The sequence below is a fragment of the Mytilus californianus genome, unplaced genomic scaffold (genome assembly GCF_021869535.1).
Source record: "Mytilus californianus isolate M0D057914Y unplaced genomic scaffold, xbMytCali1.0.p SCAF_4, whole genome shotgun sequence".
Lineage (NCBI taxonomy): Eukaryota > Metazoa > Mollusca > Bivalvia > Mytilida > Mytilidae > Mytilus > Mytilus californianus.
In genome coordinates, this window is record NW_026262690.1 from 30,935,922 (window position 1) to 30,962,378 (window position 26,457).

At 32.5% G+C, this 26,457-nt stretch overlaps 1 protein-coding gene across 1 annotated transcript in view; it reads left to right on the plus strand.

The window, feature by feature from the left end:
• Window positions 1–216: 216 nt before the first annotated feature.
• The window catches only part of LOC127739439 (S1 RNA-binding domain-containing protein 1-like), a 33,271-nt gene continuing 7,030 nt past the window's right edge, over window positions 217–26,457 (plus strand). Inside the window, exons 1-13 of the mRNA XM_052251209.1 lie at window positions 217–296; window positions 3,838–4,057; window positions 4,485–4,602; window positions 6,719–6,857; window positions 7,749–7,845; window positions 10,084–10,285; window positions 11,068–11,276; window positions 11,869–12,026; window positions 13,290–13,386; window positions 14,663–14,761; window positions 15,159–15,250; window positions 19,982–20,064; window positions 20,450–20,556. Of these exons, the coding sequence (XP_052107169.1) occupies window positions 3,840–4,057; window positions 4,485–4,602; window positions 6,719–6,857; window positions 7,749–7,845; window positions 10,084–10,285; window positions 11,068–11,276; window positions 11,869–12,026; window positions 13,290–13,386; window positions 14,663–14,761; window positions 15,159–15,250; window positions 19,982–20,064; window positions 20,450–20,556 (1,619 nt within the window). The 5' untranslated portion in view covers window positions 217–296; window positions 3,838–3,839. The remainder of the gene's footprint in view (window positions 297–3,837; window positions 4,058–4,484; window positions 4,603–6,718; window positions 6,858–7,748; window positions 7,846–10,083; window positions 10,286–11,067; window positions 11,277–11,868; window positions 12,027–13,289; window positions 13,387–14,662; window positions 14,762–15,158; window positions 15,251–19,981; window positions 20,065–20,449; window positions 20,557–26,457) is intronic.

Genomic DNA, 26,457 nt, shown 5'->3' on the forward strand with positions numbered 1-26,457 from the left:
CGAGACGATACTATGACATATATATATATATTTCTGGTCCCAGCTAGTTAACAGGGCTTTAAAAACTCATATGATAAAATTGATCATGATATTTATTTAAGTATTCATGAGATATAATTTTTTATCTCTTAAAATTTTCGTGAAGAAAACAGCTTTTCATAATTTCCCTCCGAAAAAACTTTTGAAAGACTAGTTCCCTGTAAATCTTTAACCTTATCATCTGGACAAGTCCTCTAATTGCGGATACCAGTTTTGATTCATTAGACAACAGCAGATGCTGCTTTGATCACGATCTGGTAGCTGCATTTGTTTAGAACCAAAAATATTGAAAAACTCTAGTGATATTATAAAGATACAACAAAATCGACATATGAAATGTCAAAAAATGAGTGTTCTGTGTAACTGCAGAAGTTGTCCAGATAATCAGACCTTCTTTTACTTTAGGGACACAGGCCACAGGCACTTGTTTTCTATCCATTACGTAATATATAGGGATAGTAGATCTTGTCATGGATAGAAAACAAGTGCCTGTGACACAGGCACTTGTTTCTATCCATGGGAAGGTTGGCTACCCATATATATAATATATGGATAGTCGACCTGCCTATGGATAGAAACAAGTGCCTGTGAATAGGGGTCCCAGTTAGGCCTTAGGAATTCCATCATGCAAAACAAAAGTACGGAAAACGATCAGAGAGTGGAACACCCTGTCAAGTTTTCATGAAGTAAATGAGTGAGATTTGGCAAAAATTGTAAAGATCAAAGAGAAAAAACAATAGACCAAAGTAAAATACTGCCAAATAAGCATGAAAATACGTTAAGACTTGACAGCACTGAAACTGTACTGTCTCTGCCAGAGTCCTGAATCTTTCAAAGCTCAGCTCTGTCATTAAAGGAGTATTAGTTCGGTAAGGCCTAAGGGCCAAGTTGGCCCCGATTATTAGGTTCAATGTTTCAGGATAAAACGTGTTTTAAGTTGATGAAAAGTCATGAGAAAGTTAAATAAAACTATTTTTGCCAAAGTTTATTTGAGCATTGATTTTTACATCCCAAATAGGTTAAAAGTAGAGATTTTTGCGACATTGGACAAAATCGTCCGGATTTCAACCTAATTATGACGTAGGAACATAAAGAGCGCAGGCGTCGACAAACAAAATATTCAAGTCAGATATGTAAAATTTCATAACAAACATTTACTTGCAACTGTATATTTTCAATATAGTTTCAACATTTGGAATAGAGAACAATTGGCTGAAAATCGAAGTGTAGAAAGAAATGGTCAAAAATATAAAAAGATGTAGAAATGACGTCTGCTCAGATTATTTTTTGATTTGATTATTTATGCTATAGATGTGCCAACTGGTACCCAATTTTCAGTTTTTATTACGGTGGGGGCATTAAGTTTTACCCTTGTCCGTCTGTACGTACGAACGTACATACGTACGTACGTATGTCCGTCCGTACGTCCCAAAATTGGTTTCCGTTCTCTAACTTCAGTTTGCCTCAACCAAATGTTATGAAACTTATACACAATGCTTATTACCACAAAACACAGATCAAGTTTGAATTTTGGTGGCGTCACTGTAACCGTTCTAGAGTTATGCCCCTTTATAAATGGAATAATTGGAAAATTTTTAGTTTCCGTTCTCTAACTTAAGTTTGCCTCAACCAAATGTTATGAAACATATACACAGTGCTTATTGCCACAAAACCCAGATCAAGTTTGAATTTTGGTGGTGTCACTTTAACCGTTCTAGAGTTATGCCTCTTTATAAATGGAAAAATTGCAAAATTTTTAGTTTCCGTTCTCTAACTTAAGTTTGCCTCAACCAAATGTTATGAAACTTCTACACAATGCTTATTACCACAAAACACAGATCAAGTTTGAATTTTGGTGGAGTCACTTAACCGTTCTAGAGTTATACCCCTTTATAAAAGAAAAATTGCAAAATTTTTATTTTCTTGTAAATATCAAGTAATTTATATTAAAATTGGAGTTATCTTCCTTTGTCCATGATTATAGTTGAATCAACTACAATCAATGCTTTATACAATGCAATGTTTAATTTTGACTTCCACTGATAAAACACAGATCAAGTTGAATTTGGGTAGTGTCACTTTAACCATTATTGAGGTATGCCCTTTATAAATCGAAAGATTGCAAAATTTTTAGTTTCCATTCTGTTACTTTAGTTTGCCCCAACCAAACATTATGAAACCTATACACAATATTCATCACCACAAAACTAAGATCAAGTACAAATTTTTTGTTTCCGTTTTCTAACTTTAGTTTGCCTCAACCAACTGTTATGAAACTTATACACAATTCTTATTACTACATAATACAGATTAAGTACGAAATAAGGTGGCGACACTTTTACCATTCTTGAGTTATGTCCCTTTATAAACATAAAAATTGCTGAATTTTTTTGTTTGTTTCAACTTAATGTTATAAAACTTATACACACATTTGTTCTAGAGTTATGCATGTTTACAAATAGAAAAAATGCTGAATTTTTAGTTTCTGTTCTCTTCTTAAGTTAGCCTAAACAAAATGTTATGAGACTTACACACATGCTTATTACCACAAAACTAAGATCAAATTCAAATTTGGGTAGCGTCACTTTTACCGTTCTTCAGTTATGTCCCTTTATAACTATATGATATGCAAGAGGGGGCATCATCTGTGTCCACATGTGGACACTATCCACATTTATTTTTATTCATATGCAATATATTATAATTATTTTCTATCATATAAAATCCATAAAAAAAACAAAAAGACTGAACAAAATCTAATATATATGTATAAACATTTGGATTTGTTTAATTCATGTAGTAGCTTTATAATATCAAAAGGATGGTGAAGTCCTCTGAGATAAACAAAAAAAAAATAATACAAATCCAACAATAAATCAGTCAAACAATAGATTTTCCAAAAGTCTCTTCAGATTTCAAACTAAAGATGAAGTGCCTTGTGTCCACATTTACCTACAAGGATTAAACTGACGAATGTGTTATTTCACAATTAAAGAGATTAAGCTACATTCCAAACTAAACCATCATTTCTGTCGATGGACATTTATTTTTTTACCACTAGATCAGAGACTTGCATACTATACATGTCTCCAACAAGATCAACTATAAAATACAAAATTACCATTAAGTTTAAGATTTGTCTTATTAAATCAAACATAACATTAATAATGCTACAAAAGTGGGTACAAGTTGGTAGAAGTATGGGTTTGTAAAAGTACGAGTTGGTAGAAGTTGGAGTTGGTAAAAGTACGAGTTGGTAGAAGTGTAACCTGCACAAAATAGAAAACCTGATTTAGTGTCTGTGTGACAGCTCATTTCTTGTTTTTGTATTCATATAGTAGCAGTCCAATTCTAAATAACAAAATGACTGATTTTCATAATTTTTCAGAATGCATAAGTTTTGAATTTATGTTGGTCATATATGTTCAGATTGTGAAATTTACTAATTAGCAAACATGACTGTTTAAAGACCCTTGGTTTGTAGAAATAAGTTGTATAAATCATGATTTGATCTTGCAAATTTATTTATTAATGATAATACTATAGCATGTATTACGAGGTGTTAATCATTTTGGAAAATTTAGATAATTTTCCTGCCATTAAAAGATAACCTGTTCCTGTTTATCAAACAGAAACTGTTTATTAAGGCTATCTTGATTGGAGCCATTTGTTGAAAATAAGTTCATTACATTAGTACATACACATGATACCTGGTATTTAAAAAAAAAAAAATAAGTTCATATTTGGTATTCTATTAATGAAAGTCAAGATCTAATCATCTTAATATTTATTATACAGATATGGCTTGTGAAGAGATAAAAAACACAGATCCAAATTGGGAGACAGAAGAAGCTATTGCTGAAAACTTAGATCTTCCAAAGTGGTCTACAAAAAATGTTGTTAAACTTTTGGAAGAAGGTTGCACAATTCCGTTTATAGCAAGATATCGTAAAGAAATGACAGGAGGAATGGAAGTTGATAAACTCAGAGATATTCAGTCATCTTTAGAAGAGCTCAAGTATTATTTTGTTTTTGAATATATATGTTCATGAATAATTATTCAGTGCAAACTACAAAATGTAGGTGTATTAAAAAAAATCTTTAAAGAAGTGCAGTTACACCTAGGACTAATATTGTTAGTGTAATAGTCCCAGGTTACAGACATCTCTTTTTTGGTTATGTTTATTGCTACAAAGAGTGTGGGACAATTAGACTTTGTCAATATATTTTCATTTAGAACAACTTAGATCATCAAAACAAAGCAAATACTTTCATAATGAAAATGAATATGTTATTTGATATTTTAAGTGTACATAAAAATTTGTTTACAGTAAATGGGTAACAAAATAAAAATTAAACCAGACACCTAGGTACTATTCAATCATTATGAAATCTTTTCATCTTTTTGGATATTGCCTATATGTTTGTTCATTTGATAATTTCAGACATGTCCAGAATAAAATTGCAACTGTATTGAAAGCCATCAATAAACTAGGCAAGCTTACACAGGGATTAGAAAAATGTCTGAAGAATTCTAAAACGATAACAGAGATCGATGATTTGGTAAGTTCAGGATAATTGAAAAGTATTGTAAAAAATTAGTTTCTTTGTACATACTTTTGGTAAGGAACTTTATACAGCACATTATGGAGTTATGAAGATGGGGCTCTGGAATCATGAAGTTAACTTTTGAGCTTGTATTCAGTAACTGCATGTATTTTTTGATACACTATTGTTAACCCCTCATCTTTTATAAGCAGAATGTATACCAGTTTATCGGCAATTTGTACATTTTTCCTTTGATCTTACTGCCTAATATTTGTTAAGATTATGGACAGGACTTGATACTCGAAAATATTAGGCAATGACATCATGTACCAGTGCTGCAATGTCACGTGTCATGTGCCAGTGCTGCAATGTCGTGTGTCATGTGCCAGTGCTGCAACGTTGAGATTTCATGTCCATCCACATTAATTTATCAATGAAATGCAAGCAACTTCATTCATACAACCGAACAACTATCACAACGTTTTGTACGCTTAAAAGTAGTTTTACTAACTTATTCATTTTATTTCATATTCTCAACAACAACATAATTTTGTTGAGACAAATTGCTGATAAAAAGAATAATGGCATTTTATTTTTTGATACTGACTTCATCAGCTAGCGGGCTTGCTTGCTATTCTTGCAGATAAAGTCAGTATCAAAAACAAAAATGCCATTATTCTGTATATATTGATTAGATGTGAGTCAGTGCTTCAGTTGTCCATCCATCTCATTTTTGTATCCACTACTGCTCCTGAACAGCTGGACAGAATTTTATGAAACTTTTACAGAATCTTACTCGCATAAACAGGTTGATATACTTTTGATTCTCCTATTTAATTTATTTATCTGAATAATTTTTTGGGGTTTACTCTGGCATAACATGGAATTTGTCTTATCTAATACACAATACACTACATTTAACATTTTTTATCCTCTTAGTCCTCTTTTTCTAAACCATTAAAATTTTAAATAACTTTCTCAGCAAAATTAACATATAATGTCAATGTGCACCCCCTATTTTTATCCTTTTTATTTTAGGCTTTCTGTTTGTAAATCAAGGGCCAGAGGGATCATTTTGGGAGCTTTGCTTGTAGAACATCTATAATTTTGAAGTTATGAACCATTATAAAAAAACTCTAGGATTCCCAATTGGACTCACAGAAAGTAGCTGTGCAGTGGAAAGTCAAAGAAATATTGGGTGTCTGTCTGTCTTTTCGTCTGCCCATCCTATCCTGTAAGCATTTTCAAATGTGCAGTTCTTGCCAGTTTTTTATGAAATTTATATCAGCAATGTCTTGGAAGATTTCGAAAATCAGCCCCAATATCATTATTTTAGGGGTGGTATGTCCCTTGGAAATGTAAACTCTACAGGAAATTGCTAATAGCTCTCTCAAGTGTACAATTCTAGCCCGATTTTTTTTATAAAATGTATTTCCAAGGTTTATATGACTAGCATGTTAGACAAATGGAAAATCAGTGCCGATCGACTATTTTTAAAGGAGTTATGTCCGTTGGAGTTATGTAGAAAAATTGCATTATAGCCCCTTTCATATCTACATTTCTTTTCAGAATGTTATGAAATTAACACCAAAGGTTTATATCAGCAATGTCTTGGACAAGATTGAACATCAGGGCTGATCAATAATTTTTACGGGAGTAATGTTCGTTTGAAACTACAAGGACAAATGTTGACCCAGCTTTTCAAGAGTAATCTTTATTTGTGATTTCTTCTGTTTGAAAAAAAGTAAACTTACCCTTAGTCTTTGAACATGATTTCGTGAAAATATCAAATTGAAATTGAAAAGAAATTGACATTCTAATTTAGTGACCTTTGACACATGTAGATTGATCACATTATAAATGTGATGCATTGAAAAAATTGCTCACCTTTCTGAAAAATGGCAGTAATGCAACTATATGCAAAAGTACTATGTTATGTTTTATGCAATAGTACTAACTATTATACCAATTTTATTTTTGTTCATCACTACATCAATGGAAGACTAAAGATTGGTTTAACATTATGTACACAATTCTTTCAATCTTTCCTCTAGTGATTTTGATCACTTTGACTATATATTCTGAATAACTCTATAATTATTTTGTTATTCAACATTTTTACATTATTTAGTATGCCCCTTTCAAACCTGGACATAAAGGTACACTAGCAGAAAGAGCTAGAGCTCTGAATTTAGAACCACTAGCTATAACTTTCCTTGACAGACCCTGGGAAGGTAATGTTCAGCAGTATGTGGATCCAAATGTTAAAGGTATGTCAAATTATATTTAAAATTGACAAAGAATTAGAATAACGGTGAAAATAGAGAGAAATAAACATATTACTATAAAATACTATTGAACACTATTGACCTGTAATATCAAATGGTGTTTGATTGACTAAATATATCTTGTAATTTTAAAACCTTTTTTGGTTGGGTTTCTTTTTTCTCACATACAGCAAGCCATGCAATATTTGTGGAATTAGATTCTACATTTTTCTAAATTAGATTATAGATTTTTCTTTTATTAATTTGAGATAGATGTTGTTGGACAAGATGAGATATTTTGATATCATGAAATATAACTTATGTTACCATGCCCTTTTTTGAATTATGGAAATTTTGTAATCATTTTAAAAAATGATGACTGTTTAAAAAAAATTTTAGACATGTATTTTTGACTAATAATTGCCAAAATGTTTTTTTTTTATTTATGCTCTTATTAAAAACCAAATTTGAAAAAAATAAAACTTTAACATTATTTTTTGGTTAGTTCCATCAGTTAATGTGAAAGTGTTTTCCTCTTTTATCCACTGATTTTATGCATTGATTTCAGACACTACCTTGGATTTTTGTACATATTTAAACAGATACTAAATATTTAAAAGTGTTTTCTGTTTTAAAATAACGTTAGTATATAAAATAAGATAATGTAAAATTAATGTAAAATAAGATAATGATAATTAAATAATATGAATACTCCTCAGAATTTGTATCTCCCTGTACATAAGAATGAGAAACATAAATGATATTCTTTAAAATCATGTAATTAAAACCTATTTTCATTATCATTGAAAATTGCTATTTATAATGAAATCCTTGTAAAATCATGAAAAACTGGTTTACAGCAAAAAAAAAAGTTGAAATAACTATATAATTCAGGTTTACAGAAGTTGTCAGATGTAGAAACTGGTGTTAAACATATACTAGCAGATATCATGCATAAACATAAAGACTGTATGGATTTTATCAGAGGATGGTAAGTATAGTCTTATCAGTTTTTGTCTTCTGAATTTCCCATAGGAAAGAATTGAAAAAAGTTGACTGGTAGCTTAAATTTTAGAGTTTTTCCCAGTAATTTTCATACCAAAGTTAAAGAAAAATCAAATGACTTTTTCTCCCAATAATCAGTTTTCCTTTTACATTTATTTAATGAACGCAATATTTTCACTACAAATAATATCACAAATGGTGTTTGGGCAATTTGGGGCATCTGGACCATCAACTTTTCAGTTTCCAGACATATTTTTTGAACTATGAACATCTTTACCAAACTTGGTTCGATAATGCCCCAAATGATGAGTAAACATACTATTGATTTTGTGGTCAAAAATCAACACAGCAGCTATCCATAGACATAAATTTAAAAAAAAGTTTGGTTTCGAGATGCTACGTCCAACTTTTACCAAAATTAATTTGATAATGCCCCATGGAGTGAGAAAGAACCTTATTGAATTTTTGGTCAGTAGCTTTATATTGATAGACAAATTGGTTCAAAATTTGGTTTCTTGATTATATCTTTTAATCCATGTTTGGCCATAGAATGCCCCTTGGAAAGAAGAACTTTGTATATTTTAGGCAGTAGAACTAAGGTCATGTTCAATAAATTTTTTCCATCATTAAATGTAAATTGTCAGCAGGCTACAGATACAAACAGAAAAGAACCTGTTTCAAAAATCTGTGGCTTCTACAAATTGATAAAGGTCGAAACTCAGCTTACGTATCCATGGTGCTTTTGAAATTCTTCAAGCTTAAAGAACCCCATCAGTGGTTTTCTTTTTATGTATCATAATAATTTCTGTCCTCGAGCAAATTTGGTGTTGATAGCTGATGTTTGATTCTCTTTTATATTTCTTAACAACTTTATATTATCGATACTCAGGTTAAAGTTTTTGGTCAAGGTAGTTTTTGATGAAGTTGAAGTCCAATCAACTTGAAACTTAGTACACATGTTCCCTATGATATGATCTTTCTAATTTTAATGCCAAATTAGAGTTTTGACCCCATTTTCACGGTCCACTGAACATAGAAAATGATAGTGTGAGTGGGGCATCCGTGTACTGTGGACACATTCTTATTATTTGTGTCTTTGGGTTGCTGTGTCTAATTAAGCATTGAGATAAGCTTCAAAGACTGTTGACGGTCATATAACCCAATAATAACATAAATATAAACATAAATAGATAGTGAGCACTTGCAATTGGATTTTTCTAGGTCTGTTTGATTTCATGTTATAGGTTAAAAAAATATGATAATCATTGTTTTTACCTGTATAAAAATGATTTTTATGCCCTGCTGTAGGCAACAGGGGCATTAAGTGTTACCCTTGACTGTCTGTCCATCTGTCCTTCCCTCCAACCCATTTTCGTTTCCGCACTCTTACTTAAGTTTGTCTCACCCAAATTTTATGAAACTCATACACAATGCTAAAAAACAAAACACGCAGACAGAGTTCGAATTTGGGTAGTGAGTCATTTACCGTTCTAGAGTAATGCCCTTTTTTAAGTTGGAAAATTGCAAAGCTTGAGTGGGGGCATTCGTGTCCTCAGACACATTCTTCTTTTATTTGTGAAACAAATCACTCAACTGAATGGTTCATCCTTGTTTCACATTCTATGTTGACATCCTTTTCCCTTAACTAGCTGAACATGCCTAGTACACGAGTAACCCACCTCAGGATAAGGGGTTTTATTGAAGGTCACATGACTATGGATTCAAGTAAGGTTGAATTATTGACTTACAAGTCAATAATACATCAGTAATATTTTGGAGCTTATTTTGGCAAATTTGGGCCAAAATGAAAGCTTATAACGAATTATATGCGCCTATGCAAATGATGTTGGTAGCTTTCAGGTTGGACATCCTTTCAGAATTGTAGATAGGATGAAGATAAGCAAGCATTTTACTAACAATACTAATAAAGATGAAAAAATATGATAAAAGGTCATTTATTGTTTTATTGATTTAGAGAGGAGTAGGGGCTATAATGGCCCTGGTTTACTAAATAATAAAAATTTAAACTGAGCAGATTTTTCTCCGTAAATTATTAGAATATGAGTCAATGATTTAAAAAAACTGTTTTTATCTAACAAAAAAAGGTTAAATGATGTGACAGTGGTAGGTGCTAATGAATATACATGTACAAATAGCTAATAATTATGTAATGCATCTAAAATGTTTACAAAATACACAGATTTTAAAATGTTCTTTCCAATAGGTCAAAATTCCGGGATATTAAGCTTGTCACTTCCGAATGCAAACCAAAGAAGTCTGGAAAAAATGAAGACACAAAGACAGTAAAAACTGCAGAAATGAAGAAAGTCGTAAAAAAAGAAGTGAACATCAAAGAAGAAAGTAGACATAAATATGAACAGTATTTTAACTCTAATTTACTTGTCTGTTATATAAAACCACACCAGGTAACTATTCTATTGTTTAACACATGAAACTTCATCTTGTCTGCTACATATAATCTCACCAGGCAACTTTAGTTTACTTGTCTGTTACTATCTGATACATAAAACTGCATATGGTAACTCTAAATTACCTTTTGTCTGTTAAATGAAAAACTGAACTAGATACTCTAATGTACCTTTCTTTAAAAACCTCATCAAGAAATTATCATTATTTGGTTGTTTTAACATCACATTCAGTGGCAAATATTTCAATAATCTATGAAAATATGATTCATGTTTGCATGTAATTTAAAACCTCAGCAGGTTGTTTATTTATCTGTTATAACAGCAGGATTCTTTCATTTACTTTTATGTAACATAACACTGCATCAGACATTTATTTGTATAAAAAAGAGATGTTGTATGATTGCCAATGAATCAATTATCCACTAGAATTAAAATCAAGTGGTAGTGAGCAATTATGTGCCACTGTATGGCCTTCAACAATAAGAAAAACCCAATCTGTATAATAGATATAAAAAGCCTCGACATGAAAAATGTGAAACTATTAAAACTAGAAAACTAACGACCTAATTTATTACAGTAATTTACAAAAAGACAAACATGAGAGATATGAACCAATGACAACCAGTGTAATACAGGCAACTTGGAAAAGGCACATTAATAATGTTGCGGGGTTTAAATATTGAAAAGTTATAACTGACCCACCAATCACATTCAAGTATTTGTATACAAATGATATTAGAATAATATTATTTTGTCAGTGATATTTGTTTACATTTCAGGTGCTAGCAATAAATCGAGGTGAACACAACAAATTTTTAACAGTTAAAATAGAAGTACCAGATAAAGTAAAAGCAATGTATGATAGGCTATGTAGTCAACATTTTGTTGGCAGAGCTCACCAAGGAACATATGCTATGAATGTTATCACCCAGGCAATCAGTGACGCATATGATAGATTGGCACATCCTCAAATGATTAGATTGATAAGGTTACTACATATACAAATTACAGCCTTTTGATTTTCCTGGAAAACAGTTGTTCTGTGACCTAGTTTATATGTCATACAGCACACAGCAAAATGCTTATAAATCCTAATCATAAGTATATATGGTAATGTTAAAGGGTTGTAAGGTATAAAGGTATAAGGGTCTTGTTTGATGTCAAGTAAAAATTTAAACTCTCTAGCGTACTGTGTTACTTACAAAGTACAAAAAAAAATATTTTTTTTTAGTTATTTTAAAGATAAGAAGATGTGGTATGATTTTCAATGAGACAACTCTTCACCAGAGACCAAATGATGTAGAAGTTAACAACTACATGTCACTGTACGGCCTTCAACAATGATCAAAACCCATACTGCGTAGTTAGGTATAAAAGGCCCCTAACTGACAAATGTAAAACAATTCAAACAAGAAAATTAACATCCTGATTTATGAACAAAACAATATTTGTCCATTATACCAATAAGATATATGCAATGTCCCATCGAAATCTGTTCTTATTTTCTTTGTCGTAACAAAGCTTATTTTAAAACCATACAAGTTTGAAATGATTGTAGATTTATCTTATTTTCTCCTTAGGTCTGAATTGACAAAAAAGGCTGAAAAAGCATCAATTGAGGTATTTGCTACCAATCTAAAGAATTTGCTTTTAGCTTCACCTGTCAAGGGAAAATGCATTCTGGGTTTAGATCCAGGATTCAAAAATGGCTGTAAAGGAGCAGTAATAACAGCAACAGGTACACTTAATTTATTTCTTCAAATATGAATTTTATTTGTATCCAATAGTATAAATATTTAGCTTTAATTTCTTGAATGAAATATGAATTTAATGTTACATAGGGATATGCTATATATGGCCAGTATTTGTTGCCATTGCCAACTAGAACTTGACATCTAGATCTCTTTTTTACTTGGTGTGTCATTGGGTTGGTGTCTTGTTGATGCATACCCCACATTTTCTTTTATTCATCAATAATGATAGATACAAGAAATATGTTGACATTTTTATACCAGATGATTATTTAGTAGTTTAATAGGCTGATGCATGAGGGTTTTACCTTTCAGTATACAAAAAAGTCAATCATCAGAAATGAATGGTAAGATTATATTAATTACACTGCACCTTATTTATACTAACCACAACTTTTCTTTTTCAATGAGCTGACAGTGTTCACCATTTGCTCTGTTTGAATGAATGAATTGATACTTGTTCAGTCCAATGGTATTCTGAAAGGTAAAAGTTTCTTGTGTAAGATATATAGCAAACATTATATATGTTGTGACTATTCTTTAAATCAATGTAACTGGATACCATGATATGTTAAACCATACCAATAAAAAAATTACTGTATTTTGGCATAAATAATCCATGTTTTTCACTCCAAAATTCAAATTGCCTGACAGGCAGATTGTAGTGTTATGCCAGCAAGAACTATGATAGAAACTTGATTGCTTAATGTTTGTTTTCATTCCGCCATGTTTATTTTTGCCAAGTAGAGGGTGCTTTTATTTCTTTTCAAATTCATATTCCTAATCCATATTAATATGCAATAATAATTTGATAGTTTCATAAAAATACTGATCAATTTCAAAAAGTAATGCATCAATACAAATTTCTTTTTTCTTTTCATAGCATTGTAAAAAGAAAATAGACAAAATTTGAATAAGTCTTTAATGTAACTAGTAAATGCATATCAGTGATCATTCAGTGGTTACATTTCTATCGACTGACAAATTATTTTATAAGATCCTGTGTATCACTATGTTTTTTTTCTTACATTGAGTTCTCTATGAGAGGAAATTAATTTTGGTGTGATGAATTTGAATTTTGAAAAATAGCTGAAACCTCTAAATTTCACACACAAAATTAACTACACTTGAAGTTGAACTTGTGTTTAGTTGAATAATTTATAGTCATTGCACAAGTGGTATGAAGATGACCTGAATCATAGAAGAAATTCTATAAAGTCTTGATATAGAAAAATCTTTTTATATTCCAGGCCAGATTGTTCACACTGAGATAGTTTATATTCATGATTATAAAAGTAACAAGTATGATGAGAAAATGAAAATATTACAGATAATCAAACAATATGGGTAGGCTTGATATAGAAATTAATTTTTTCTGTGTTGACATTTAACTTTTGATATTTTCCCCTATTATACCTTGTATCATACAACAGTCATCCTTGTCACAACTGTTCTATCCAAGATATGTAGCATGCAGGGTCTAGGCAATCTTTGGGTCTCTTCATTGGCATGATTGTGATGTATTTAACTTTGAAAGTGATTTTTATACTCAAATTGAATAGGACATCTTTTTTATACTCAGTGTTATTTGTATGTCTGTTCTACCAATCTTTACAACTATTTTTTTATACGCCCGTTTACGGGACGTATTATGGTATACCATTGTCAGTCGGTCCATCCGTCCAATGTCGACACTTAAGACATTAACTCAAAAACGCTTTCACCAATTTTCATGAAACTTTGGTGAATTGTTTATTTCTATTGTTGTAAGCTCCCTTTCAAAACTTTGGTGAATTGCTTATATCTATTGACTTTGCTCCCTTTTTATGATTAAAGTCCCAAAACTCCAAAATGTATAATCAGAAGTTTTTATAAATCGAAAGGGAACTTATGTCAATATATATAAACAATTCTCCTGGCATAGTTTCATGAAAATTGCTCAAAGCATTTTTAAGTTTTGGTCAGAAAACTGGAAAATGCCCCATTTTTTTATGAATAAAAATCCCAAAACTCAGAAATGTAAAATCTAAAATTTATAAAAATCGAAAGGAGCTTACCTCAATAGATATAAACAATTCACCACAATTTCGTGAAAATTGATGAAAGTGTTTTTGAGTTATTGTCCGAAGTGTTGACGATGAATGGACAATGGTATGCCATTATAGGTCCTGTAAACGGGCATATAAAAAGGGGAATTTTCCAGTTTTCTGACAATTACTAAAAAACACTTTGAGCAGTTTTCATGAAACTTTGGTGACTTTTTTATATCTGTTGAAAAAAGCTCCTTTTTGTTTTTTTTTTTTATAAATTTCTGATTTGACATTGATGAGTTATGAAACTTATTCATTGGAAAATTGTCCAAAACTATCCATTATTCACATTTTAGACGATTATAGAATTTTATTTGTTCAAAAATCGAAGCCACAAACTTGGTTTAACTTGAGGTAGCCTTAATGATGTCAAATTATTCATGTTTGGGTTTGGTGTCAAATGGTACCACTGTGGAAATCAGTTTTATAATCTTCCAGTAGAATGTTTATTTAATTTATAAACCTTGTAGATTTTGATTTATGTGGTTTTTATTTTTAGCACAGCTGAAAAATGTGTATTATAATTGTTACAGATGTGAGATATTTGCCATAGGAAATGGTGTTGCTTGTAGAGAAACAGAAACTTATGTATCAAACTTGATTAAGCAAGAAAATCTGAAGATGAATTACTGGTAACTGTTTAATGATACTAATCTGTTTACCTTTAATTTTGATGTGTGAAGTAACTAATAGAAATAAACAATTTATACATTTTAATGGAACAGAATTTCAGAACTATAAATTTAAATGGAAAGATAATTATCAAATTTAAATTTTTTTTTTTTCTCTAAAATGATAATGAGACTTGCAAGAGTGTTTGTTGTTTGTTTTAAAATAGCTATTTATTGTTGGCCGGTAAATAGATGTAGTTTGTTGATTTCTATTATGAACTGAATTACATTGGAATTCTCAATGAATATCGGTAGCATGCCATCTTTTTCTTAAATAGTTTCAAGTGTTAAAGTCTCTCACTAACATGTTTATGTCATGATTAATATACTACCATGTAATGTTTATGAAATATTTCAGTGTGGTAGATGAGAGTGGAGCGTCCATATACAGTGTGTCTGATCAAGCCAAGAAGGAATTGCCAAGTTTAGATCCTTCACTCAGAGGAGCAGGTAACAATTCACAATATTTATCAGAAATACCTATTTTTAACCGGATTTTCGAAGGAAAAATTGGTTATTAATTTGGGGATGTACGGTGGGCTGGAAGGCGGGCAGCTGCTAAACAGTGTCCGTTCATTAACATGAAAACACTTTGACGAAATTTTTCAAATTTAGATATGTTGTTGCCTGTGACTTAAGGAAGGTTAAGTTCAATTTTCATGATTGTAGCTTTTCTCGTTGTTGAGTTATAGCCCTTTGCCAAGAATTCAATTTTTAATGAAATATTCCTTTTCTGTACAAAGGGAAATAACTCATTTTTTAAAAGAATTTTCAAAAGACATTGTATTAATGATAAATGACATTTTGGATTTTTTTTCTTTTCTTTGGTAAATTGTTTGAAGAATTTTGTGGTAGGTTTGTTTGTTATTCTGCATATCTAATTTTCTGAATGCTATATATATAATTTTTTTTTGATGAAGTGAACTCCTTTAATTAGATAATAATCTATTTTTATTAAAGGATATATTTCATTACGTTACATTGTGAAGATAAAGTTGTTGACATTGATAGATAAGTTGCAGATCTGTATTAGTTTGTGACAAATGAAAGAAAAAATATTTGGAACTATTAATTATATTTGATTATAATTTGAAAATAGATATACATTGTGTAACATCATATCTAATTTTAAAGAGTTAAATCATATCTAATTTTAGAGAACTATGTTTGCTCTATTAATAGTTAAACCATATTTCTGTTCAAAGGGAAATAACTCAAACTTATTCCATGAACCAGTAATGATAAATTAAGTTTATATGGATTCTGTTCAATTAATTTTAGTCATTAGTTGTCAAAATTTCTTTATAATTATTTTCTTTAAGTCATGTGTGTTATGAAGGTAGATTAAGTAGGTAAGTAGGTAGGTAAGTTGTTATGTGGTATTTTATTTTTTGTTGTGTGTGTTAATGTTTAATTTTTACATGATCCTGTTTGGGGTTCATATTTGCAAATATCATTTTCATTAATAATTAGATAATAATCTATTTTAAATATTCAATCACAATCCAAATTCAGAGCTGTTTAAAGCTTAAGTCCATACTTGCTCAACTGTTTGGGGTTCGACCTCTGCAGGAAAATCCGGTTTGCTGTCACTCAACAGCCTCTTGTTTGTTTATGGAAATCATATGAGTAAATGTACAGATAACAACATCAAATGGCAAACAAGGACAATTACAAAAGCAATTAAACCATACTTTGATAGAATTTCTTATATATCTTCAATATCTCAATATCTTCTGTTATATCCAAGAGTAAGCTTATGATGGCTGAAAATGAGTAATAGTTCTTGTAACATCCAATAACTTCTACAGATGAATTTTTTAGGTTGAGGTAAATCCACAATTATAAAAAGTTAACTAGTCAAATCTTCCCACCTGTTTTTGTCTCGCCTTGACGGAGTCAAAAAGCAAGACATAGGTATGCTGTTTCCGGTGTTGGCGGCGTTGGCGGCGGCGGCGTCAACAATGTATTAGTTTGTGATTAGGTCTAGTTCATGGTGAACCACTAGTGGTAGGTCAATGATATTTGGTATGCAGTTGAATTAGCATTGGCACATCTCTTTGCCTTGGAGATTATTTGGCCCCGCCCCCTCAGTCAAGGTCTATTGACTTTGAAACTTTTCATAGTTTACATGTATTAGTTTGTGATTAGGTCAGTTCAAGGGGAACCATTAGTGGTAGGCCAATTTTAATTGGGTGTTCAGTTGTATATTAAAGCATTAGCACATCTCATTTCCATGGAGAATATTTGGCCCCACCCCCTCAGTCATGGTCTATTTACTTTGAAATTTTTTCTTAGTTTACATGTATTGGTTTGTAATTAAATCAGTTTAAGATGAACTGCTAATGTTAAGTCAATGATATTTGGTATGCAAATTTATTGGCATTTGCAAGTATCGTTTCCATGGAGATTATATAGCCCCACCCCTGAACATGGTTCTTCTTCTCTTCTTCCGTATACAGTTCATACCACCATCTGGTGTAATTTCGAACTGATGCGTGGTGCAGACAAATCAATATTTACAGTGAAGTTAAAAATAGTATGTACAATTAAAATCGCGCACAGTTCTTAATACAACTTTGTTTTCTGCAACTCACACTTGAATGTGTCAATTGAGCTGCAGGCTACAGTAGTTGGTGGCAGGCTGTTCCATAATCTGATGGTGTCTGGGAAGAACGAGTGCTTGTATAGCTGCGTTCTTGCAAATGAAACAAGAAATCTTTGGTTGTGTCCTCTTTATGTTGCTGCTGTTGGAATTAGGCAAGATGTTGGTATTGCAACCAGGTGGTTAACTATGCGGTACATCATTATGACTTTATTCGTAGCTCTGTGTTCTTGTAGGGTTGGCCATTGCAGCTGGTGTAATAGGTTTGTTACGCTGGTGGTTCGATGGTAGTCACCAGTAACGAATCTTGCTGCCCTACGTTGTACCATTTCCAGGTTATGAATGTCGTTTGCTGTGTGTGGATCCCAAATGATGCTGGCATACTCCATCTGCGGTCTCACAAGGGTCTTGTAGCAAAGTTCCTTGGTCTTTCGTGGGCATTGGTATATATTTCTCTGCAGAAAAGCCCTGGTGTTGTTGGCTTTCCTTACTACTTGGTCTATGTGAGTAGTCCAGTTCAGTTTGTGGTGGATGTTGGCTCCCAGATATTTTGCGCTTTCGACTTCCTCTAAGACGTGACCATGGATGTTATATGGCTGTCTAATAGGTTTTCTCTTGTTGGTGATGTGGATGACTTGACATTTGTTGGGGTGGAATTCCATGAGCCAATCATTCTCCCACTCTTGTAGGGTCTCCAGATCTTTTTGTTGTAGTGCTGCATCTGTGCTGTTTTTTATTTCCCTGTACAAGACGCAGTCATCTGCAAATAGTCTAACTGTTGATTTGTTGACTGTGTAATCTGGAAGGTCGTTTATGTATAGAAGAAATAGGGTGGGCCCCAAGACGCTGCCCTGAGGAACTCCTGATAGGACAGGTGCAGTGTTGGATCTTTTGTTTTCGAGTACGACATGCTGTGTTCTTTCGTTTAGAAAGTCTTTAATCCAGCTATGGAGACTACCTATTATTCCGTAATGATGTAATTTATGCATAAGTCATCTATGTGGTACCTTGTCGAATGCGTTAGAGAAGTCCAAGAGAATGACATCTGTTTGTCCGGTGTTGTCGACTGTTTTGGCAAGATCCTGGATAGTGATTATTAGTTGAGATTCACAGGACCTGTGTTTATGGAAGCCATGCTGTGCGTCTGTTAGAATGGTGTGTTTTTCTAGGTGTTTCATAATTGATTTTATGCTCCAGCATCTTACAGGTGATGGATGTGAGTGAGACAGGTCTGTAATTTTCAGGGCGGTTCTTAGCACCTTTCTTTATTATAGGGACTACATCTGCCTTCTTCCATTCCTTTGGGATCGCTCCTTGATTGATGGATGCCTGGAAAAGGACTGTGAAGAATGGCGCTATTTCAGAGCCTATGAACTTCAACAGTCTAGCTGACAATCCATCTGGTCCAGTGGCTTTGTGGATTTTAAGGCTTTGAAGTAGTTTTAGTACACCTGGTTCTGTGATGTTTATGTTAAGCATATTCGGGAACGTCAATTTTCCCATTGATTTGATGTTGTCGTCTGGTTCATTGGAGTTAAATACAGATGAAAATTGGTTGTTCAAGATGTTTGCCTTTGCTGTTGGTTCTGAGTATGTGAGGCCATCTGTTGCTTTAAGGGGCGCCACTCCACTGCTGTCCTTGTTTTTACTGTTGATAAAACTACAGAAGCGTTTTGGATTTGCAGTGCAATCTGGTGAGATTATATTGGTGATATAATCATTGTAGGCCTTTTTGCATGCTGTTTTTGTTGCAGATTTAAGTTGTTGGTATTTTTTCTTGTCCCTTGATCTGTTTGAGGATCTGTCCCTGTTAAAGCTTCTTTTCTTTCGCTGTGATAGTGCTTTTATCTCTTTTGTGATCCAGGGTTGGCTAAAGCAGCTGGTGGTCATCTTTGATGGTACTGAAGAATCTAGGATGTTATTTAGTGCGGTACTGATGTCTAGCCACATTTCTTCTATAGACGACTGAATGGTGTATTTGTCTAGGAATTGTTGTTGGAATTCTAGACATTCTTTTTTTCATTTTTCCATTGTCTGCTCTTTTCCATAGATGTATTTTCTGTTTTACCAGTTTCCCTCGTTTTGCAGCTGCTGATGATTCAATGAAGACTGCGTCATGATCTGATATACCAGGTAAGGGAGAGCATCTGTTGATCAGGCTTGGCCGGTTTGTAAGAAATAAGTCCAGTGTGTTGTCCAGACGGGTGGGAAAAGTGACTGTTTGCTCCATATGACAGTTGTGGATCATGTCTAGAAGTCTTTTGTTGATACCAGAGTTTACTTTATTTCCTTGAATAGATGTTGAGTTCCAGTTAATATCAGGAAGGTTTAAATCACCCCCTATCCATAAAACTGAATTTTTATTGCTTTGGTATACATGTTCAATAGTTTCGCAAAGTTGATCCATAAAATTGGTGTCTTCCAAATAATAGAAAAGAAAGGATATGGGGTATTCATCCATGACACAAAATCAGTACATGTATATGCACAGCAAAAAACACAAAAATCAAAGGAACAGAGCTTTTCTTGCTGTATAGTTTAACAGTCAATAGTCATTTAATTTAATTACATTTCAGTATCAATAGCAAGAAGATTATTGGATCCTCTAGCAGAACTTGTAAAAATAGAGCCCAAACATATAGGTGTAGGACAGTACCAGGTATGATAATTGTCAGTTTTTGAAGGTTTTTCTGGTCTTTTTAGAATCCATAGAATTTTTTCATACTTTACTAAAATGAAGTTTTTATAATGTTATTTTAAAAAATGATGAAAAATATATAAGTCACTGTTTTCAGGTTAAAAGATGATACAAATTCTGTTATGTTTAAAGGTAATAAAGAACATGTTATGTCATAAGGAAGAAAACAATAGATTTTTGAAATAAGAATTGAAGCGATAGTATTTTATTGAATATTTTCAAAAAAATAAGATAGGCAATATGTTTTCTTTCAACTAACCATTTGATCAGTCATGTAAAGAAAATAAAGATGACAATTTAATCAACAGGCTATGTGTAATTTGATTGTACATTTATTTATAAACAGCATGACATGCCAGAGAACCAACTGAAGCTGTCATTAGATTCAGTGGTTGAAGAATGTGTAAGTTTTGTAGGAGTAGATGTTAACACTGGGAGTGAGAGTTTACTAAGGTAATATTTATTGTCACATCCCTAGTAAAAGTAAATTTTATATATAGACTTAGAAATTGTGAACTTTTCAGCCATGAGCTGTCACTACTCTTACATCTTAAAATAAGGCATACTTGCCAACCTCTGACAATGAGAAATCATGTCATGACATGACATGACATGTCAAAAAGCGTGTGAAAACGCGCGACGAAGATGCAGACTTTTTTATATGAACAATGTTCATAATTTCACATTATCATGATTATACAAATTTGTTAATATATAATAAAAACAATATTCTAGAGTAAACTTTTATTGTATTCAACAGTGTTCTGTTTTGCTGCTTTTAAAGTAACACCCTAGGCTTAGGCACATATTCAAAACAACTGCCAGTTTGATTACATTTACTTGATAACAAGGCACACAATAAATCATTGTCGAGTTCTGATCAGAATTCAGTGTAGATTTTTTTATAATTGAAATGTTCTCTCACAGTCAGAATTGATATTTGGCTGAACTTAAATAGCTTGATAAGCTTTGAAAGAGTGTCATAACGTTTTTTGCCATCTAAAATGTCATCTATTATCTTTGCCATTGCTCCCAACGAACTATATATGTTGCTATTGTCTCTGAGGCTATTGTCTGGTCAAAACTGGGTAGTTCATCAGAAGACAGCTGGTACTATGAGAACTGATCCAACAGTTCCGTGATATTTCCATCCCCTTTGGCCTGTGGGAATCTGTTTGGCTAGATTTGAAACTGAAAAAGAAAAGTATTTTATTGTTTGATTATCATAATTTAAGCACGTTAAATGCTTAATCAAATCGCTACATTGTAGTTCTCCTCTCACATGTATTGTTATGATTGCAACATAGGGTGCACAATGCGTTACTCGTCTCTCGATAATTTAAACTTGAACTCCCAAATATAATTTGTAAATCTTGAAATTTATCTTGGTACGTACACATCGTTTTCGCTTAGCAATCGGCTCTTTAGACGACGGTACAGGTCCTGAAAGCGAACTATTTCTGGCGACATTTCCCCTAAGTGAATTTGAAAGAAAGAAAGTCACAAAATCGTTAAAACTAATCACAAACTACTTACCTTAAGGGCTTTTGCTGTTCGTCCATATAGAATATAAACAATGGCGACGATACAATTATTTCGAAAATTTCGGTATTTTTTGTCTTATAATGAAAAAACCTGAGAATCGCTATATCACCAACGACCAAAAAATCAAAACAACGAAAAAGCGTGTAATTGCGTGTAAAGTGGCGAAACGCGTTTACACACCATGTGACAAAATCCTCGTGTGTAAACCGTTGAAAAAGCGTGTATTACACGCGAATATCATGTCAGTTGGCAACTATGAAATAAGGAGACATAAGGAGACATGGTATGATTGATATTCAGAAAACTATTCATTTAAGTTCAAAGGACAAAGATGTGATGCATGTATGTCATTATATATATATTTACAAAACCAATGTATAGTTAGATTCAAATATACAGATATAATAATAAGTAGCATGTTTAAGTCATTTTAAGGGCATATGATGCAGTAGCAAGGGCAGATAAGAATGCCTCCAAATTTAACGTGTGTTTATAACGCAGGAAAATCATAATCGTCATCTAATCCATACCTGCCAACTTTTGAAAATCCCCATGGGGCTTTTAGTGCGTGACAATTTCAAAGGTTACAATTTTTTTTGCAGCATTTTTTGCGCACGCTGTTTTGTGCTGTAGAAAAACTGTCATATCTGATATACTGATGATGAGCTTATAAGCCTTTTTTATGCCCCGGCCGTAGCGGAGGGGGCATTAAGTTTTACCCTTGTCCGTCTGTACGTCCGTCCATACGTCCCAAAATTGGTTTCCGTTCTCTAACTTTAGTTTGCCTCAACCAAATATAATGAAACTTATACACAATGCTTATTACCACAAAATACAGATCCAATTTGAATTTTGGTGGCGTCACTTTTACCTTTCTAGAGTTATGCCCCTTTACAAATGGAAAAATTGCTGAATTTTTCATTTCCGTTCTCTTACTTTAGTTTGCCTCAACCAAATGTTATGAAACTTATACACCATGCTCATTACCACAAAACACAGATCCAGTTTGATTTTTGTTGGCGTCACTTTTACTGTTCTAGAGTTATGCCCCTTTACAAATGGAAAAATTGCTGAATTTTTCATTTCCGTTCTCTTACTTCAATTTGCCTCAACCAAATGTTATGAAACTTATACACAATGCTTAATACCTCAGAACACAGATCAAATTTGAATTTTGGTGGTGTCACATTTACTGTTCTAGAGTTATGCCTCTTTACAAGTGGAAAAATTGCTGAAATATTCGTTTCTGTTCTCTAACTTTAGTTTGCCTCAGCCAAATGTTATGAAACTTATGCGCAATGCTAATTACCAAAAAACACAGATCCACTTTGAATTTTGGTGGCGTCACTTTTACTGTTCTAGAGTTATGCCCCTTTACAAATTGAAAAAATGCTGAATTAATGTTATGAACCGTATACACAATGCTTATTACCACAAAACTCAGATCAATTACAACTTTGGGTAGTGTCACTTTTACAGTTCTTAAGTTTTGTCCCTTTATAACATTATATGCAAGCAGGGGCATCATCTGTGTCCCATGGACACATTCCCCATTTATCTTCTTTTTATTTTCATGATTCTAGTACTTATATTATTGTGTAGAAAAAATGAACATGTAGCTAGAATACCAGGATATATTTTCTTGTGTAGGAATGAATATCAAAGTGATTTTTGACTTTTCCAATTTAAAAATATGCACAAAGAAGGAAATTTATCTGATTCCTTGTGAAAAATAAAAGACAGTAAATTGTACTTTAGTTTAAATGATTTGGTATTTTAATTACTAGAATGACAACACTGTATGATCTGTAACAATAAGTGTAATGTCCGTAAGCTACTATTTATTATGTTTATGGTAGTACTGCATCTTTGAATTTTGTCAATCAGCCATGCTTTTCTTCTTAAGCTGTGCGAGAACCTTCTTGCAGATGAAAATTCATCTGCCATGATCACAATGTTTACAATTCTGACAGAGGTGTTCCAAAAAAGTTTTTGATTGGCTTATTAATTTGGTCATGAGAAACACAGACTTTGATTGGCTGATCAGACTGTCTACCTGGGGAAAAGTTCAAAATCGGGAACAATAATTTTTTTCGTGTATAATTTCAAAAAAAATCATGTTTTAGAGCTTTTTTCACGAGCATGATCGTGCAATCGTGACAAGGGGTCAAAATCGTGTAGTTCACGCCTAAATCGTGAAAGTTGGCAGGTATGCTAATCAGTTACATGAATTTGAAAGTAATTGCAAAGGAAAAGGAACATTTTATATACTTGAGCATGCCAAATCTACTGTGGGGGAAATAGAATTGATGGCAGATGAAGATTTCTTATTTTTCTATCGTCAATCAATTGGTTAATGACAGTAATTTGTATATCGTTGTGATGAACAATATGAATAGCTGCACAATGGTACACAGTGATGTTATTTAGCGCCAAAAACAAGATATGGTATCTAGCAATAAAGAATCTAGGTTTATTTATTTCCAGCTAAGAAATGAGCACAAATTTTGCAATCAACTTTGTACTGCTACAAGAATGTAATATCGAAATAGCAAAAAAAAAAGTCAATGGTTGAAACATCAATGATTTTTTTTTCTGAAAAAAATACAACTTTCAAACAGGCAGATGTTTTCTCCTGTTTTAATGCAAAGTGTTTCCTTTATTAAAAGGTCATTAGATAAAATTCTTAAATGAAGGCTGAATGCAATAATTTTTTTTGTGAAATTATACTTTTATTGGTAATAAGAAGCCATAGACAATTTCTTGCCAATATAGATGCATACAGAAAAAAATCTGGAATGATATACAGCAAAAAACGACAACCACTGAATTACAGGCTCCTCACTTGAGACAGTGGTGTCACAGCACAACATAACAAACTATAACTAGAGGCTCTAAAGAGCCTGTGTCGCTCACCTTGGTCTATGTGCATATTAAACAAAGGACACAGATGGATTCATGACAAAATTGTGTTTTGGTGATGGTGATGTGTTTGTAGATCTTACTTTACTGAATATTCTTGCTCCTTACTATTATCTCTATCTATAATGAACTTGGCCCGGTAGTTACAGTGGAAAATACTTTTAAAAATTTACAAAATTTATGAAAATTGTAAAAAATTGACTATAAAGGGAAATAACTCCTTAAGGGGTCAATTGACAATTTTGGTCATGTTGCCTTATTTGTAGATCTTACTTTGCTGAACATTATTGCTGTTTACAGTTTATCTCTATCTATAATAATATTCAAGATAATAACCAAAAACAGCAAAATTTCCTTAAAATTACCAATTCAGGGGCAGCAACCCAACAACGGGTTGCCTGATTGGTCTGAAAATTTCAGGTCAGATAGATCTTGACCTAATGAACAAATTTATACTCATCAGATTTGCTCTAAATGCTTTGGTTTCAGAGATACGAGTCAAAAACTGCATTTTACCCTATGTACTATTTTTTAGCCATGTCGGCCATCTTGGTTCGCGGGCGGGGTGATTGGACACATTTTTTTAAACTAGATACCCTAATGATGATTGTGGACAAGTTTGGTTTAATTTGTCTTAGTAGTTTCAGAGGAGAAGATTTTTGTAAAAGATTACAAAAATTTACGAAAAATGGTTAAAAATTGACTATAAAGGGCAATAACTCCTTAAGGGGTCAACTGACCATTTTGGTCAAGTTGACTTATTTGTAGATCTTACTTTGCTGAACATTATTGCTGTTTACAGTTTACCTCTATCTATAATAATATTCAAGATAATAACCAAAAACTGCAAAATTTCCTTAAAATTACCAATTCAGGGGCAGCAACCCAACAACGGGTTGTCCGATTCATCTGAAAATTTCAGGGCAGATAGATCTTGACCTGATAAACAATTTTACCCATGTCAGATTTGCTCTAAATGCTTTGGTTTCAGAGATATAAGCCAAAATCTACATTTTACCCCTATGTTCTATTTTTAGCCATGGCGGCCATCTTGGTTGGTTGGCCGGGTCACCGGACACATTTTTTAAACTAGATACCCTAATGATGATTGTGAACAAGTTTGGTTAAATTTGTCTTAGTAGTTTCAGAGGAGAAGATTTTTGTAAAAGATTACAAAAATTTACGAAAAATGGTTAAAAATTGACTATAAAGGGCAATAACTCCTTAAGGGGTCAACTGACCATTTTGGTCAAGTTGACTTATTTGTAGATCTTACTTTGCTGAACATTATTGCTGTTTACAGTTTACCTCTATCTATAATAATATTCAAGATAATAACCAAAAACTGCAAAATTTCCTTAAAATTACCAATTCAGGGGCAGCAACCCAACAACGGGTTGTCCGATTCATCTGAAAATTTCAGGGCAGATAGATCTTGACCTGATAAACAATTTTACCCCATGTCAGATTTGCTCTAAATGCTTTGGTTTCAGAGATATAAGCCAAAATCTACATTTTACCCCTATGTTCTATTTTTAGCCATGGCGGCCATCTTGGTTGGTTGGCCGGATCACTGGACACAATTTTTAAACTAGATACCCTAATGATGATTGTGGACAAGTTTGGTTAAATTTGTCTTAGTAGTTTCAGAGGAGAAGATTTTTGTAAAAGATTACAAAAATTTACTAAAAATGGTTAAAAATTGACTATAAAGGGCAATAACTCCTTAAGGGGTCAACTGACCATTTTGGTCAAGTTGACTTATTTGTAGATCTTACTTTGCTGAACATTATTGCTGTTTACAGTTTACCTCTATCTATAATAATATTCAAGATAATAACCAAAAACTGCAAAATTTCCTTAAAATTACCAATTCAGGGGCAGCAA